The following is an 18915-nucleotide window of genomic DNA, read 5'->3' as shown; positions in this document are numbered from 1 at the left end:
AAGTTCTGAATCAGAGCAGATGGCCGAGGACTGTTATAAAAAACTAATTTTATGGGCTGTTACTAAGTATGATCTGAAAAAATTTAAGTGCTTAGAAAACATTGTATTAGTTAACTTTAAACAGGATTCGTCACTAAAATACTTATTGCCTTTTATAAGCTAATGTGCATTGTTAATCTTTTGGGAGAACTGTGTAGATATAATATATAAAACTTTTTCAGCACTTTCCTAACTTATTTGGTTTTCTTTGCCCAAATCCTACTTTAGTGATACTATACTAGAACATAAGTAACAAAAAGGAATTCAACTTATAACTTGCAAAGTTCTAAACTGCATGAAATGCCATAAGAGAAAAATGAACGTCTTTAATTTCTTGAGTAGGTTCTTCTTGACTTCCCAAATGCTATTCCCTACACAGGTAAAAATCAGGGTATGTTTCTTGGCCAAATGCGAAGCAGGCATGTTTCCTGGAAATGTGTGTTTTCCTAAGCATAGAACTACACAACAGACGGTAAAGATGGAATGGCCAGGGAAGACTCCTTTCATGCCCAATATGTAAAAAAGCTTCTTTCATTCCAGAGAGAATGAAGAGAATTGGAGTTGGCTGATCCCCAGCCCCTCCTGCCTCTTCCCCATCTCTGGTGGGTCCTCAGGGATTCCTCAAAATCTGGGGGCTCTACGGGGTAAAGTTGAAAAAAAATACATTCTTAAGTGTATATAATATAACTCACTCTTTTGAAGTATATAAGAGGTGGAAGTTGTTACTTACCAGAGCAATTAACTTTCTAGAAGGTGGTGCTGTTAAATAAAAAGCCATCTTATCCTGCTGAATACTTTGATGGTATGAGTTGAATGAAGGCTTAGGGCCAGAAGAGAGGTGAAATAATCTAGAGGAGAGAGTAGAGTCTCCAAGGCAATATGGGGTAGGGGAAGAAAAGAGATGAGAAAAGGACATGGAGAACAAGGTAGAAGAGAGGATTCAGTCAGAGGACTTAAGGCTGTGGTGAAAAATGGTATAGATGCGGTCAGGGAAAGCTATCCTAGGCTCCAAGATTTGTAATTACAAGTGAGACTAAAATTTAATTTTAAATTATCTGCATTGCTATGATTATAAAACCTCCCCTGTCTACTCAGGTCTTTAGTAAAATCTAAAAACCAATGTGGAAATTGAGTAAGAAGCAAGCTTCATGTCTCAAGTTATACAAAGTGGAATATGGACAAGCCACACGGGACAATCAATCCACAAAATGATATAATCCAGAAGCAGCAGAGGTCATACCACAGGAATGTAAGAAATCTAGATATTGTTAGCAGAAATTTTAGGGAAGTTCTTATACTTGCATAGCATGTACAATGAAGGGTTAGGGATCTTATTTAAATCTTTAGAAATGGGCCTACCCAGATAATATTTGAGTAACAGAAGTAAGTTATGATTTTGCATGGAGGAACATTTCCACCCCAATGCCTTGTGACTTTGACTGCCAAAAATGCCAATAACCCCTAAATGAGTTGGTTTGTATTCCTATGATCAGTTGGCTACATATACTTGGATGATTTACTAGCACTTTAAATTTACTATGACCCAACTGTTATCTTCCCAATCTCCTCCCCAAGTCCCCATCTCTTTGTTTCCTCTTTCTGTGAATGTCTGTATCACCCCTGCTCCTTCTCAAGAAGAAACCCTTAAATCTTTTCTCCCATTCATACCACACAGTTTAATAGTCACCAAATCATCCTAATTTTTGCTGTTTGCATATATTCCCATTCTGTTTGCTCACTTCCCTCAGTTTAGCTTGCTTTACGTTGCTAAAACAGTTCTGTACACCTCCTAACTGAGCACTCTTTACTCCATCTAGCCTCAATGCTGTTCCAGTTATCTATCTAAAATGCAGATATGGTCAAGTTACTCTACTGCTAAATATCATTTTCTAGCTTTCCATTGCTCACAGGATGATGTGCCCTGTAGCCTGGCTAACAGCCTTCTTACAGTGTCTTCCTATCCCACTACCAGCCTCATCTTCTGCCATTCTCCAACCTACATGCCATGCTATAAGGCAACACATACTATTTTCACCTGCAAATCTTTTCTCCTCATCTTGTTCTCTTTCCTTAAAAGGAATTTGACTCCAAGCAAAACATTTATCTTCTGTTCCCTTACCATAATTCAAACTATCAAAGTTAAAAGTTATGATAGAAATTACGTTTCATCTTCAGACATTGTTTGTATTAATACTTTAAGTTAAAAGAATAAATAATATATACAATTCTACATGTTGTATCACCCTCATGGTAAAAAGCCACAGAGATCTTTGGTGATCACTCAAATTATACCTCACAGGTAACCAGTACTCTACATACCTGGCTGGGGTTGAACAATGGAATGCCCACTCTCTGGAGGCTAATCCTTGTTTATGGTATAGTGCAAAGGCATAGAATATGGCTTGAGACAAAAGGAGGTTTTAGACTTTCTTTCATCATTCATTGTCCAAGTGGGCTTAGAAAAAACATATTACTTCTCTGAACTTCCGCTCTTATCTGTAAGACAATATCTACTTCCCAGGGTTGTTGTAATTAGATCCAATGTAATTAGGTATGTAAAAAGACTCTGCAAACATAGAGAAAGGACTTTGTAACCTATAAAATGCTACACAAATATGAAAAGGTGCACTATGAAAAGAGAACTGGACATGGAGTGAAAATACATGATGCCATGTGTTCATCTGTGTCCTACAGAAATACACATTGAAGTCCTAATCCCCATACCTGTGTGACCTTATTTAGAAATAGGGTGTTTGCAGATGTAATTAAGTTAAGATGGCAGCATTACAGTGGGCCCTAGTCCAATTTAACTAGTGTCCTTCTAAGAAGAGAAGACAGAGACACAGGTAAAATGCCACGTGAAAATGGAGGCAGATTTGAGTGATACATCTACAAGCCAAGGAACACCAAGGAATGCCAACTGTTAGAAGAAGCTAGGGGAGAGGCATGGAAAAGAGTCTCCCTCAAAGCCCTTACAAGGAATCAAATCTGCCGACACCTTGAGTTTAGAATTCTTGTTTCTGGAAGTGAGAGAGAATAAGTATCTCTTGTTTGAAGCCACACAGTTTGTGGTATTTAGCTATGACAGTGGTAGGAAACGAATACACATGGGTGTGAATTTCAGCTCTGTCACTTACTGTTTCTATGAATTTGGGTTATATTATTTGAACATTTTTCCTGACATTTTAAGGAAAATATTACCTTTTCCTGATATTTTAAGGAAAATATTACACTTACCTTTCTGTGATCGTTTCTCTGAGGCCACTGGCCACCCCTTTGACCACAGTGCTAGCTTTGGGGGTCAGCACCACCTGAGATATAAAAAACGAGCCCTTCTTTCTTCTCTCAGTGATGGACGCCTGAAGAAACTGAATCAGTTTCTCCGGGTCTGTGGTGTTGGCCCAGGGTGCTGGCATCATCTGCCCAGGCCAGAGGAAGGGCACTTCCAAAGCCACTGGACTGTGGTAGAAGACCAGCACTTGATAGTCCTTCTCCCACAGGTACTTTAGACTAACTTCCTGGGCAAAAATCGCTGGGCACATTTTATTTCCATAGATGTCTTTCAGCATTTGAACCAGTTTTTCATGGTGATATTTCTGCATCCCATAAAAATGGTTGAAGTCCAAGAACACCACCTCCTTATGGTGATCTGTGAGGAATGCATTGATCTCCTCAAGGCCTTCATTGACTTTGGCACTGAACAAACCATGAGCAAAGTAGAGTTCGTTGTCGGGGTCTCTGGGCTTGGTGGAAATTCGAAGATCAAAATACCGGATCCCAGCTCCTAGCTGACCAGTAAAGTTCATCGTTTGAGTGGCTAGCCATTTTCGCATCAGCTTTTTGGCCACAGTTCCAAACACAGAGACAAAATTCTGGACAGTTTCTGGCTGTTCAGGCCCAACTGGTGAGGCTTCATCAATGTAAAAGCTGAAGGAATCATGAGATCCTAGAAGAATAACAAGGCATAATATAGTTATATTTCAGTCCTTTGTCCTTCCCACCGTCTTTCCCTCTTGCAATGTCTATATCTGTCCCCCAAATGAGCCAAAGGAAATACTAAGCAATATTTATCTAGTTCAGTCTCAGGCCTTAGGAGGGTCATTTTTATAGCCTAGTATAGTACATAGAGCCTTTCAATAGACCAAATTGATTGTAAAATAATAAAAATTCTTTCTGATCAATATTTTAAAATCCAAATGACCATATTCTACTTTTATAAACAAAGAATTTCATATATTCATTAGAATTGGCTTTAAAATACAGGTGGTAAAAAGTGACCATTCAAAAAGTAAAATTTAGGGGGACCCACCAGTTCCCAAATACTTTGTCTACAATGTTGCCCTTTTTCTTCATTTGTCGGTTGATTTGAAGCCTAGAAAGCTCATTTCAGTGAATAAAGAAAGCTCTTTTCACAGGCAGATAGTCAGTGTATGAATTGTTACCTCAGGAATTCCGGCAACAAGAGGTAACAAGATAGAGAAAGGGCTAAATAAGGCAAGAGGACAGTACAATGTTGAGTATTTAACATCTTTCCTGACCCTGCATTTAGGCAACTGTCAACTTAGAAGAAGCTAACTACTTTTTATGTATTAAATAGTTTTTCTTGCAAGTTAAGGCAACTGAGAGCATTTAAAAATTAACCAATGGACTATTTTCTTCACAGCTATTTCCTCTCAACAGTAAAAGCTCTTTTTGGAGTTGGCTTCTAAATTTAAAAGAATTTCTTCTTAGGAAGAACAAGAACCACCTGTTTGATGATTTACTTTTGGCAGTAACAAATATCAAAACTCCAGAAATATCATGATAAACATGTATATGATTTGCCTGTAAATACAGAGGGCCATTTAAAATGTCATTGGGTCCAATAAAGAAAAACGAGTTCAAGTTTTAATTTTACTTTTTAAAGTCTCCTTTAATTCTTAGGGATGACCTACTAAATAGATAAAAATTAACATATCCTGGATTTTTCACGCATTAGAAAGGGCAGATGTTATCATATCCCATCTGTTCCTCCTATTTCCTCACACATTGTTGCCCTACTCCTGATCTACATCCCAGGAGGTACACCTTTTTCTAGTTTTTTTACTCCTCCAACTTAAACACACACACACACACCCCTCTCTAAGTTTATGATCTATCACCTCAGGGCTTTTGTCTGATAAGCTATTTGAAGTAATTTTTTTCAGTGATGCAATATTTACCTTTGTCTATATACCATATATATGTCAATCTATAGCTACATCTCTATATGTATATCTATATATCATGTCTAGCATTAAATGGCCCATAGGAATCGTAAGAGTATGGATTCCAAGCACCATGGTAGGTTGTTAGAGAAAATATTCTGAAAATACTTTGATATTTACAAATCATTAATGTTAAGATTTGACACAGATAACTCCTCAAAATTATAACATTTTTTTTCAAACAATGAAAGGCAACCCAAGAATACAGAAATGTCATGTTTAATTTAATCTGGAACTGTCTGATCTATTTATCTTTAGTAGATGGTATCGGAAGAAAATATTAGCACTTTCTAAGTAGGCAAAACTGGTATTGGCAAATTTTAATAGGTTTTTAAATTGCTGCATATTGATTCATTAGTTGCTGTTCAGTCAAATTGCTAATATAAATGAAGAAACTAAACAATCTACTACGGCTGAATATACAAAGAGAATACGTTTAGACAAATACAAAGGTGAGTTTAAGAAGAGATATAAGTAAATGATTTGGGATTAAAATAGGTATAAATAAATGAATAAACTCAAAATAAGAGTTAATTTACCAAATTTTAAAAACTATTTTAAGTTAATTTCCAGGCATGTGAAAAAAAGGTGGATGAAAGTAATTCTTTACTTTTGTAATCTAGTAGAAGACATAATTGGAAACAAGTAAAAAGGGAATTAAATATGACCAGATTTCTTTTTCCAGAAATGAGTGGGTCTTTGTTTTCAATGTGACTTCAATTTCACTAGTATATTATGTGGTTATGTGGCAAATTAAAAAAAAAAAAAAGGGTAGGAAATTCATCAATTTTGAAAATCCCATAAAAAGACATTATAGTTTTTAGAATAAATTATTTGTTGACATTTAATGAAAATATGTTTAGGTCAAAATAATGTTAAAACAAAAATTAACAGTCAGAAGGAGAGAAGGCATCGGTACCCCACCAGTATTTGTTCTGAGTTAGATGATTCTGAGGTGCATGCACAACAGAATGATGCACTGGATATAAATAGTATTTGGAGAGGAGAATCCAATCATCAATCGATACAAAACACTATCTATGCATTTTGGGAGAAAATTACATCATCTAATGTTGGCCAACAAACAAATATTTTTGTGACATTTCAATAACTGAGAGGAAACGTCTGGCCAGCCCTGCGTCTTTAAAACCAGAGAGTCCTGCCCACCAGCAAGACTGTGGTATGCATCATTTCTTTTTTCTTGGTCACATCCATGACCTTCCTGCCTTATCTGGTGTAATATTTTGCTTCTACATTGGTTCAGTATTCCTGGGTCCCTGACCTCTTATCCTTCTCTTGTCGACAGCCCCAAACTCATACCTTGGACATGATGCTTGATGTTGCTCCCCTGATTCTGAACTTAGCCTCTCAGTTTGGGGCTTGAATTGACCTCTCTACTCAGGCAAGAGCTGGCCACTCCCATTATGAACCCAGCCCAGTCAAATTCAAGTCAATTTGACCATGAATCAAGCCCAGTCAAATTCAAGTGAATAGAATGGGAGAGGTTCTTTTCTCTCATTTCTTAGAAACAGGCACTTTTATTAGTTTCTCCTCAGATGTCATCTGTCATCGTTCCCCATCTGTTCCTCATGCTTCCTCACATACTCTTGCCCCACTCCTGATCTACATCTTTTCAGGTACACCTTTTCCTAGTTCTTTCACTCCTCCAACCCAAACACACACGCGTCTAAGTTTATGATCTATCACCTCAGGGCTTTTGTCTAACAAGCTACTTGAAGTAATTAATTTTTTATTTATTAATTACACCCTCATTTAGGCAGTAGGCACACTTCTAAGATGGACCCCCAACAATCCCTGCCTTCCTGGCATTCACATCCCTTTCCCTGAGTATGGGCCCAATCTTTTGACTTGTTTCCAATTGAATAACACAAACATGATGGGACACCCCTTCTGAGATTAAGTAACAGAAGACTGTGATTTCCACCTTGCTAGTCTCTCTCTTGCTGGCTTTGACAAAGCAATGCCATGTTGGAGAGGCCCATTTGACAAAGAACTGGGAATGTCCTCCAGTCAACAGCGAGCTAGGAACTGAGGCCTTCAGTCCAGCAGGCCTCAAGGATCTAATCCTGTCAACAGCCACTGAGTAAGCTTGGAAACACATCCTGCCCCAGTGGGGTCTTGACTGCAACCTTATGAGAGACCCAGAAGCAGAGGATCCAGTTAAATCTTACCAGGATTCCTGACCCGCAGAAACTGGGTTTTAAGTGACTAAGTTTTGAGGTAATTTGTTATATAGCAATAGTTAAATAATACAGACTATAACATTCTTTTGAGTTAATGAGAAGATTTGAAGTCTATAGACCCAAATGCTTAATATAAGAACTTGGAATTTTAATAAAGAGAAAATGATTTAATTTGAAATGTTTATGTACATCTTTCTATGCTTGAAAACTATGTATCAAATAAGAGAAAGAACGAAAGAAAATTCGTTTAAAGTCCTCTTGAATATGCAAATGGCGTTATTCCATTCTGTATACTGTTATGGATAATCTTAGATGTCATCTGGTATAACCAATAAGCATGCGGCATCCATTTTATTTACTCAACAGTGTAAGGAATACATGTGGTCATTTCATTTTTATAGTCTCTGATGGTACTGGACTGAGTTTCTCATCCTGTAATTTAGTGAGTGTGGTAGGAAGAATTTTAGGATGGCCCCCAAATTTCTGCCCCCTGGGTATTAGATACCATGTATAATCCCTTCCAATTGAGTGTGGTAAATATGATGGGATATCATTATCATAATTACATACCAGTATAGGAAAAACATTTTTTTTCAGATGTAATTAAGGCCCCTAATCAGTTGCCTTTGAGTTAACCAAAGAGAGATTAGCCTGGGTGGGCCTGACCTAAGCAAGTAAGCCCATAAAACAGAGACAACAAATAGCAACAGATGTTTTCCAGATGGTACTGAAGAAGCAAAATGCAATGTTGTAGGGAGAACCATTTGACAGTCGAAGGGATTAACAGCCCACCAAAGTGATATGAAAATTACTTAGAGCTGAAAACCTCTGAATCAGCTGCCACAGAAGGAAACATTATCTAAACTTAAGCAGAGCCTCTGAAAATACAGCTGTCATTGACCTTTCTCTCAGGGAGTTTGATTGGGAAAAGGCTGACCCTTAGCACCCAGAAATGTGAATTCAGCAGCTCGTTAGAATAAAACAGCCCAATAGCGTCTTCCATACTACTGTGTTTCCCCAAAAATAAGACCTAACCGGAAAATAAGCCTGTGGGGACAAAGCCCCAAAAAACCGTTTCCAGGCTCTCGGTCTCACATAGAAAGGTGCTGGCTCAGGTAGTAAATGGCCATCAACTGTGATCAGATGGCCAGCAGCTGTGGCTAGTTGGCCGTCAGCTCTAACCCGTAAGCCATTGGCCACTAATATAACGGCTGTGGCCACACTAGCAGAGGAATGGGGGCTAGCAAGAAGAATGGGGCTAGCAAGAGTGGATTGCAGAGAGGTGGATGCCGCCGGCGAGAATATAATGATATGACTGCCCTACTTATGGCTCCGTGGGTGTTCCTTTTTGGCCTTACTGTGTCCTGCGTTCTTATGTGGGGAGTGGGACCAGAGACCCCGCCGGACACCCTACACGACAAAGCCCTACCATGATTTTTCAGGATGCCATCCCCTGAATATAACCCTTAATGTGTCTTTTGGAGCAAAAATTAATATAAGACCCAGTCTTATTTTTGGGGAACCACGGTACCCCACTGAAGCCTTACCCACCTACTCCCTTTTGTTAAGTTCAGTACATACACCTTTTCTTTCTGGTTATTCAGTGAGTTACTCATCTCTGAGCGGCTCCCACATGTACACTGTGCACGAATAAATAGACTGTCTTTTTTCCTGTTAACCTATTGTCAAATAATTTTCAGACTGTCAATCACTGGACTCATGTTGGAAGAGGAAGCCTTTTCCTCCCAACATGGTGAATAGTGCACAGCCTCTAGCTGCCAATGGCCGTGGTCCTCCAGAAAGTAGGTTCTGAGAACAAGCAGCAGGCTTGCAAGAGGAGCCTCAGCCTCAGATGCGATTCCAGCCTGGGCCAGCACGTGGATCTCAGTCTGGTGGAGTCTGGCCTTCAGGTTAGAGTAAAATAGGCAGTGCAGGGCATGAAAAGCAGCATTGAGGGGCTTGCTCAGAGAAGAGGCTCGAATTCAGGCTCAATCACTAATTCATGGTTTAACACTGGAGGATCATCAGATTGTTAACCATTCTGGTTTGGGGTTTTCTGATTTCTTAAATTAAAATGCTCTTCACACCCACTCATAGGATTCTCACAAGGGACACATGAAACAGAGTTCACCGAAGTTCCATAAAAGGACTACAACACTTACATTATTGTTATTGTCTTGTGATGATATGCCTAGTCACAAAACATTTACTTATTTGCGGCAATGAAAACATACCTAGACAAATACACATTGGGATTGTTGCGCAAGCTCAAAGGGAGGGCAGGGAGCTGAAAAATTATTTTAATTGCAGGATTTAGGTTTGCAAACACTTTTTGAAAACAAGATTCGTATCTGTCATTTCTCTAAGATTTAGCAAATAAAGAACAAAAGTATCCCATTTCTTGTTGCTTTGAATAACAGCAACTAAATACATTCTGCAACGTTAAGAAAATTGATGTGATGTCTACTAAGTGTTAACCCTCTTTCATTCCGTATCTTTCCAGTATTATCTATGAAATCACTTTAGGTTGAATTTGTTTTTTTTTAAACATTTTATTGGGGAAGGGGAACAGGACTTTATTGGGGAACAGTGTGTACTTCCAGGACTTTTTTCCAAGTCAAGTTGTCCTTTCAATCTTAGTTGTGGAAGGTGCCGTTCAGCTTCAAGTTGTTCTCCTTTCAGCCTTAGTTGTGGAGGGTGCAGCTCAGCTCCAGGTCCAGTTGCCGTTGCTAGTTGCAGGGGGCACAGCCCACCGTCCTTTGTGGGAGTCAAACTGGCAACCTTGTGGTTGAGAGCCTACACTCCAACCAACTGAGCCATCTGTGAGGCAGCTCAACTCAAGGTGCCGCGTTCAATCTTAGTTGCAGGGGGCACCACCATCCCTCGAGGGACTCGAGGAATTGAACTGGCAACCTTGTGGTTGAGAGCTCACTGGCCCATGTAGGAATCAAACCGGCAGCCTTTGGAGTTAGGAGCATGGAGCTCTAACTGCCTGAGCCACCGGGCCGGCCCACTTTAGGTTGAATTTTGGTTGGTCTCTCAGTTTGGCTTTAGTTCCATTTCAAATTCTACAAAATCATGGACTGAATAAATATAAAAGAAAATGTATCAAGTCAATTTCATCTGTGAACCATCAAGATGAAGGCCCAGTAGGCTAAGTTTTGACATACCCATCAGTGTATCATTCCAGTTTCTACATCCTGACCTTAGACTTCAGGCTCTGACACCATCAAATTAAGAACAGCTATCCTCCTTGCTTCTGCAGAGCACTTAGCTTGCGTGGTGTCATGCGGGGGACCCTGTTCGCTGCACCATGTGTTGTGCGGGGCGGCCTTCAGGGTCTCTGGTCCCGCTCCCCACATAAGAACACAGGGCATGGTGAGGCCAAAAAGGAACACCCATGGAGCCATAGATAGGGGAGTGATACCACTATATTCTCGCTGGTGGCTGGGTTAGAGACACAGGAAGCAGGAGCCAAACGATCTGCAACCCGCTGCCCGCTTTTCTGCAACCAACCCCTCATGCCAACTGCAATCTGCCGTGCTAACTGCAATCCACAATCTGTAATCCGCCCTTGCTAGCTTAGCCATGGCAGTTATATTAGTGGGTAATGGCTAACCGGTAACATCTGATAGCCAATAGTCACAGCTGATGACCATCGACTACCCGAGCCAGCACTTTTCCATATGAGGCCGAGAGCCTGGAAACTGCTCTCTGAGACTCTGTTCCCACACTATGTCTTATAATTTTCTATATCCATTATTGCATCCAGCTTTATTAGCATCAAAATATTTGATTCAAGTCAATGGGTCAAAATTGTTTACATTGGATGTGCTACAAAAGTGAAATAACTATTTCTACTAATAATAATTTTTAAAGATTAGGCCATTATTGGCCCTCTTTTTCTTTACCATTTCCTCTCAAACTTCTCAGAAAATTAGCCTACACAGGCTGTCTCTCTCGCTAATGCTGGTTATACCTTTAATCCACTGTAATCAGACTATTACTATTGCAAGTCATATAAATCCGTTATGAAATATCATTGATGACTACTAAAGAAAACCCACCAGGCTCTTCTCTGACCTCATTCCAAACCCTAGCACAGAGTTTGGTAGGCATTTACTTAACATTGTTGAATAAAGAAATGAGTGAATCTGCTTAGCCTTTTAGGAACATCATACTTTCTTCTTAAAATATTTTCCTCCTTTGGATTTTGGGACATGACTCTTTTCTAGTTTTTCTACTATCTCTGTTATTGTCCCTTCTTAGTAGCCTTCACTGCCTCTTGTTCTTCCAACTGCTAAATGAAGGTGTTATCCAAAGCTCCAATCAAGACTTTTAACTTGCTCCATGCTTTTCCTTGGATGATCTCATCCATTTCTTTGGCCTTATAATAAATGCATCATAAACTGATATCATATAATCTCTCCTGAATTCCAGACCCCTGTCTGCCTACCAGGCAACTAAATTTCATTGCTCCATGGGGACCTTAAACTTAAAATGTCCTAGCTGGACATTAGTACCTGTAAAACCTACTCCTTTCCATGTGCTCGCTCATATTTAATTATCTCATTATCCTTCTGTCTCATCCTTGGGTTCATCTTCAATTCTTACCTATCTCTCAAACCCTGCAGTCAATCAATCTTTAAGTCCCAATGTATTGACCTCCACAGCCTCTCTCAGATATGCCTGCTCTTTTTCACTCTATTGCCAGTGGCCTGGTTTTCTCTTGGGGCCACTGAAATAGTTTTCAGGTACTGTTCCCTTCATCCCAGCTGCCAGCATTGAACCCTCCTCTACAGGTGTTACCCTGCCTCAGCCTCTAGAATGGATTTAAGCTTAGAGAAAAAATTATATAATTGATTCCAGCCCAATACACTGGCCTTCATCAACACATTTCTCTTGCTTTCTGCCCTATTTGCATTAGTAAGAATTTTGACTCAATAACTTATCTAGTGCTCAACTTTTCTGAGGAAATTGTTTGCCCTTCTTTTAGCCTTAGGAGACTGAAATCAGATTACTGAAGGCTAGATTGGTAACTAGATCCTGGTTATCTGATATGCCGGCCTGTTGGTATTCCTTCAATACCACTGTCTCCAGAGTACTAATTAGCCATCGACTTTCCTGTTACCTTATACTAGCTCCGTAAACACAACCCTTTGTGTGGGGCCTGGCTTTGAGAGGCTACAAACCTGATGGCATATAGGGCTCTAAGCTCAGCACATTATCCTCTCTGCAAGTGGATCTGTACAGCCATTCACGATAGTATTTAAAATAAATCCACTCTTGATTTCTAATGGTAATGGAGGACAGAAAATACACAGATTAGGAAAACAATATTAATTCTCAAATCAATTTTACTTGGTTTGGGACTCAATCAGTTCTCTCCAATTATAAATGCATGATGCTCAATCTGACCAAAAAAAAATAAACCTTTAAAATTAATTACTTATTTTTTACTTGAAAACCTACAATTAATCTCATTAATTTTTGTTCACTGCATTGATGAAACTGATCAGCTATTTGGATTTTTTTTTTTTTTTGGAGACAAAGACCAAACCTTATTTTTAGCACATAATCTTGCCTCAGTCTGCCAGCACATGATCAATACAGGAGACTTTTTGTCATAAGAGATAATGCACAATATGTATCACAAACCAAAACACTTCTAGAATTGAACAGATAATTAAAAACTACACATTTGTCATTTAATATGTATACTTTACTTGACATAATAAACATATAGAAAATACATTTTCAAATATTAAATTAAACCTGGTATGTCTAACAGAACACTGAGATTAATCCTTTTGCAAAGGAAAAATCAAAATAGTCACATTGTGATTTCTCTTTGGGAAATTTTTCTATCTTTCATATTGTGGAAAGCCTTCTCATTCAGCAGATCTCAGAGACAGTGAGCCGAAGGAAAGGACGTCGGTTTCCTTATGTAAGTTTTTTGATCCGGGACCAGATGCTAAATTTGATAAGCTCTATTACATAGATGCCTCCCAGGAGTAGAGAAGCTCAATATTCATCACAATTTCTTTAAACTTGCTAGGTCCATCCCTTAGACGAATAGGTGAGCTGACAGTGAAAAGTTTAAGAGCAGCAGTGTTCCAGTAAAGGGGCAGAACAGAGAGCCTGCTCCAATTGCCACCCCTGGTGAAGCTATTAAGCCTTTGTTTCATATAAATTTCTTTTTAAGGACTATCCACAGGGATGCTAGCAAAATAATTAAAAGAGACCCCCAAGAAATAGAGAAGTCCTAAACCAGCTCAGCTATGCATTCTCACTTTCAACTGTGGCATCTCATTTGTCTGGACTCTTCCCAGCGGAGACAAATGGAATTGCGCTCTGTTGTACACTGTGCTGTGAAGCGACGGTAACAACACCACAACCTTCTAAGCCGGGCAACACAGCACCGGTGAGGGCAGCTTCCAAAAACGGAAGGGGAAGAATCTACGTGCAAACATAAAGATTTAAGAGGAAAATCAGTCTATGAGCAGTATTTGCCAGGCAGTTAGAAGGAGAAACAGAGCCAGCTGCTTTCCTAGAGCAGTGGAACTTAACCAGCAGCACTTTTCACCCAGGGATATTGGACATGTGGATCCAGTTTGTGTTGTTACAACTGAAAGGTGCTACCACTGGCATCTAGTGGGTGGAGGCCCGGGATGTTGCTGACCATCCTACAATACACGGGACAGCTCCCACAACAAAGAATCAATCATCTGGCCCCAAATGTCAGTAGTAGTAAAAAGGCTGAGAAAGCCTCCTCTAATGGAAACCATGCAGGCAGATAAAGTAATTTCCAGAGGTAGAAACCATGCCCTCTGAATTGCCCTTCTCTACTTGTAATACACACATTTCTCACACCTATATTCATCTCTAACAAACTCATGGTACAATTCTGCTCTGAAACTGTTCTAAATACTTATAGCAACTGAAAACTATCACACATGAAGCATTGCTTCTGAATTTGTTTGAAACCCAACCGAATTTATGTCTTTGGCACTTATTTTTACTAATATCTTGATTTTTCCTCCAAAATTTCTTTGAATTGTTCTGACAAGTTCTCAAGATAATCAGTAAATCTTCCTGGCCAAATTTAAACCATCTAGATTAGACAGGTACCTTTTATCTATTGACCGCCATCTCTATTCCAGAAGCTTCTTTGTGGCACGAGTTTTGTGAGGACAAGATTTATCTAGCTCTTATTTATTAAAAAAGTCAAGCACCTATTGTGTGCAAGACACTGTAATGGGAGATCTGTATGTGGATGAGAAGAGGTGGGGTGTTATGGAGATCAAGATAATAGCACTTATCAAGCAAGGGAAAGGACAGTGGGTTCCTTCCATCCATACCTCGATCTTATGCCTCACCTCCTGCTTTGAGTAGTAATCATTTGGTAGATATTTACTGAGTATCTATTATATGCCATACATTGGGTCAGGGACATGGAAATAAAACAGTATACAAGACTCATCTAGTCTCTGTCCTTGTGGAGTTCATAGTGGGGAGAAATAGGTAAGAAAAACCTTAATTTTTTCTTCTGCATTATTAACTCTGAGTGCTAAATTGCCTGGCACATAGTTGGTTCTCACCAAATATTGGCTGAATGAGTGAATGAATGAATGGGAATTGAACCAAAAAGTTATAAACACTATGGCTGCCATAAGTTCTGAGAATTACTCAATGGAATATTCCCACAGCATCCAGGGGTGTTTTAAAGTCCTCTCCCTTTTTGATTCCCTGGACCATGAGTTACCTTTCCTGTACCAGACGCAGCAGCGCCATGACCCACCATCTCTGGAAGGCTCTGCTCCTGTGCACGTGCCATTCCAGATCATGACCACAAGGGTAGGTTCTCCTGATATCAAGATGGACCCCACAGCCTTCTCACAACCCAGGACACCTGCAGGGGCCTCAAGTGTAGGAAAGTTTATTCCACGATCTGCTTTTCCCCCAATAGTTTTATCCTTGGGGCATATACCTAAAACTGAGCATCAAAAGCAGCCACTGGAGGAGAAGCAAAGGAGATTCAGTCATCTTCAGGTAACATGCATCCTAAAGGAAAGGAAAAACAGTCGGCAAGGGAGATGTGGTGCCACTCAGTTGGCCCAGTCTTCCCGACTCGTCTTTAGAAATCAGTTGTTTAAGATGCTGATGTCTTTTAAATGCCACCTTCTTCCCTTGGTTTCTCCACTAGAACCTCCCCGTGGGAGCAGATCCCAGAGTTTGGGGCAGCCGTGAATACCTGTAAGAACAGGAGCAGCTCTCTATCTACCTGGGCAGATAGAATGAATGGCCTGGGGAAAGGAAGGGGCAGATTAGATAAAACGAAATCCATAATCACCCAAACCACTATTCTGAAAGAAAAAGAAAAATCTCTATTTTATTTTTTCCTCTAAGAAGAAAACAAATATAAAACATGACAAATAAACAGTTCAATTATTATATTTTTTTAGATTTGAGAGCCAGAAGGCCTCTGAAGCCTATTTAGCTTTGTTCTTGCATGTCTGGCACTATTGGTTTTCCTTTAATAAATAATGAAACTCTGAAATAACACAACATTACCCTTAATCATGTTTGTGCTATGAAAGAACATCTCCTTGAAATATAAGGCTTTGATTCTCTGATGCCCTCACAAACACCACTTCTTGCCAATAACTGGATCTTTTCTTATCAAAGAAGTGTTTGAGGCATGGGGATTATTTATTCTACTGGTCTTGCTTCCAATCTCCCGTTCCCTTCTTCCAGTTTTGGAATTGGGACTTGAGATCTGGATATGTAGAGAATAGAATTTTTACTCTTGCTTTTCAACCTCATGGTAAAGCTAAGATAATAAACAATATCTGTAGATGTGGGGCACACATACATTCTGGTTTCTAAAAACTAGAACACAGGTACCACTATCAGACCTAAGAAAATTCTGAATAGCATCCCCTTAATGCTACAGGATATTTTGTCCCCCAAATCCAAGAACAGACACATGTATTACATTCCAAACAAACATTTCAAAACCACCCACCCCAAGTACAAATTTATTATAAAGCACTATTTTTTGCAGTGGTGTTGATGACACAGAGCATTAATCATGGAGATTATCTATCTATCTGTCTACCTATCTACCTATCTACCTACCTACCTACCGACCTATCTGGTACTTCTCTTAATTTCAAATAAAAAACCCATGAATCTACATTGTATCAAAAATGGATAATGGATGTTGTTGTTTGTGAAATGAAAAAGTTATGCAATGACACTCAAAATGTATTAACTGAATATTGATGTAGTAAGTATTTAATGGGCACCTAGTTTGTGTCCTGCACTAGGCTAGTACTGTAACTAAAAGAAGACAGTGGTTTTTTGACATTCAATATAATTTTTAGTCTCTCATGGTAAAAACTAGACAGCGAAGGAAACGTTGGGTACAACGATGCCCACAGTCTCTTTCCGGGGTTGGTGGTCTTGCTCTCCACCAACTTCTCCCTACCCTTTCTTCCACACCCCAGCATACATATGTTGTTTTTATTTGTTGCAAAGCAAATGTGATCATAATGTGGGATAGTTTAAAAATAGATATGTGATTTTCCTACCCTAACAGATCTACACTAGAGAAAACTATCCATTTACCCACATATCCTTTTAGTGTGTCCATATGCATTTATATTTTACATAGTTTGATCAGTGTGCACCAAACCCATTACATTATAACATCAATGTTTTGCCATAGTATTATAGTCTTCAAACACTGTTTAAATGATTGCATTACATTGCATATGCTAATAATACTTTAACAATTCCTTTATTAGTGTGCATTTATATGAGTTTCCTTTCATATAAATTATACTGAAGGGAATCTCTTCCATTTTTCTGTTTTGTTTGTTTTTTACAATGAATTCTCAGAAACTCAGTAGTTCCATTTTTTTGTGTGACTTAACATACTTTCTTCCTCCTCTCTTTTATCACTTCCTCCCGTCCCTGTCCGAGTTCTGTAACTATCTTGAGAGAAGTAAAGGACACTGAAAGCTGTCTGTGGAAGTCATGGCAGTTATGAGTGGGGCAAATTACAGTGGCAATGGGCTCCTTCACTACTCACTCCTGATAATGACCCTCTTCCACTCAGATTCCGTTCGCAGTCTGCTCCCACCTAAGCCAGAGGCATTCCCTATTTCAGCCTTGATGCCTCACATCTCTACTTCCTCATTTACCTTCTTTCTTGCTGGTCCTCACTTCTAATGTTCTTTCACTCAAGACCTTACCTCAAAGATTCCCCCAGTGCCAAAAGGCCTTGATATGATCTGGATTCAGATGTGCACTATTTAGAGCACACACAGACACAAACACATCTCAAACTTCTTAAGAAACAAAAAAAAATTTGTTTTGAAAGGACTTTTTATTGTACTAATTATTTATATTGTCTTCTGGTAGGAACTGTTCAGACTGGGTTTAAAACTGTGGTAAATTACGTACGTTCTTACTCACTTTGGGTCTTTTCAGCAAAGAAATAATAAGAGGTGGATACTCTCCCATGACAACCAGTCATTTTCCAGTAATCCCAGGTTGAGATGAAAACAGAACCAAAGTAATAATCATTATACACCCTGTCATTTATTGTACTATACTTGTTACGAGTTTATGTTTAATTTGGGTGTTAACACTCAACCATACAAGACTGCAAATAACTGAAAAACAACTCACTAGTTAAAAGTTATTTATTTTATACAAGCCAGGCAAATACTCTGCCAGTGAATGAGCCCAAGATTAGATCATAAAAGTCACAAATTCTGTGCGACATAAAGAAGGAATTGCTGTGAGCTGGCTCAATTTCAGTGTCAGGCTAGGCAAAACAAAGGAAATATTAGGGCCATTTTGAGTTTGCATTGGACCTGGAAGAGTCAATGCAAATCAAATCAGCAAATACATACTGAACACCTGCAATGTGAAAGGAAACGTGCTAAACACCATGAGAGATGTAAAAATAAGTAAGACAATCTCTGGCTCCAATTAACTTCAATGAATGTTTTAAAAAATGGTCCCTGCCTTTAACTAAATTTAAGTGATAGGTTCTAGAGAACTGTCAAAGAGACTATTATTTTACTTTCCATTATTCATTTCTAACTGTCAATATACTTGGATTACAGCAGATTTGGGTTAGCTGAATTAGCTTCTTGGCTATAAAAGTGTTTCTATTTTTATAATTATTTCAGGCAATAGTCATTTTGCCTATGAGGTGGCAGAAGGGTTTTCAAACTTCCACTGTGAATAGTCTTTGAGTATAAGTAGAGTGCTTCGTTTCTGCACTTTTTAATATGGTAAACTAGATTTTTTAAAAAGTTTCCTACTATAAAAGAAATATATGAAAACATATTTAAAAATTTTTATTTAAAAAATGCACAGCTGAGCTAGTAAGAAAAGAAAGAAGA

The 18915-nt window shown here is 39.0% G+C and overlaps 1 protein-coding gene across 1 annotated transcript in view; it reads right to left on the bottom strand.

The window, feature by feature from the left end:
- The window catches only part of PLCXD3 (phosphatidylinositol specific phospholipase C X domain containing 3), a 145925-nt gene that overhangs the window by 52108 nt on the left and 74902 nt on the right, over positions 1–18915 (bottom strand). The window contains exon 2 of the mRNA XM_081054459.1: positions 3277–3985. Coding sequence (XP_080910585.1) covers positions 3277–3985 — 709 coding nt within the window. The remainder of the gene's footprint in view (positions 1–3276; positions 3986–18915) is intronic.

The sequence above is a fragment of the Rhinolophus hipposideros genome (genome assembly GCF_964194185.1).
Source record: "Rhinolophus hipposideros genome assembly, chromosome: 7".
In the NCBI taxonomy this organism is placed as follows: Eukaryota; Metazoa; Chordata; class Mammalia; order Chiroptera; family Rhinolophidae; genus Rhinolophus; species Rhinolophus hipposideros.
The sequence above is the reverse complement of the archived record's forward strand: the minus strand, read 5'-3'. Positions and strand labels throughout refer to the sequence as shown.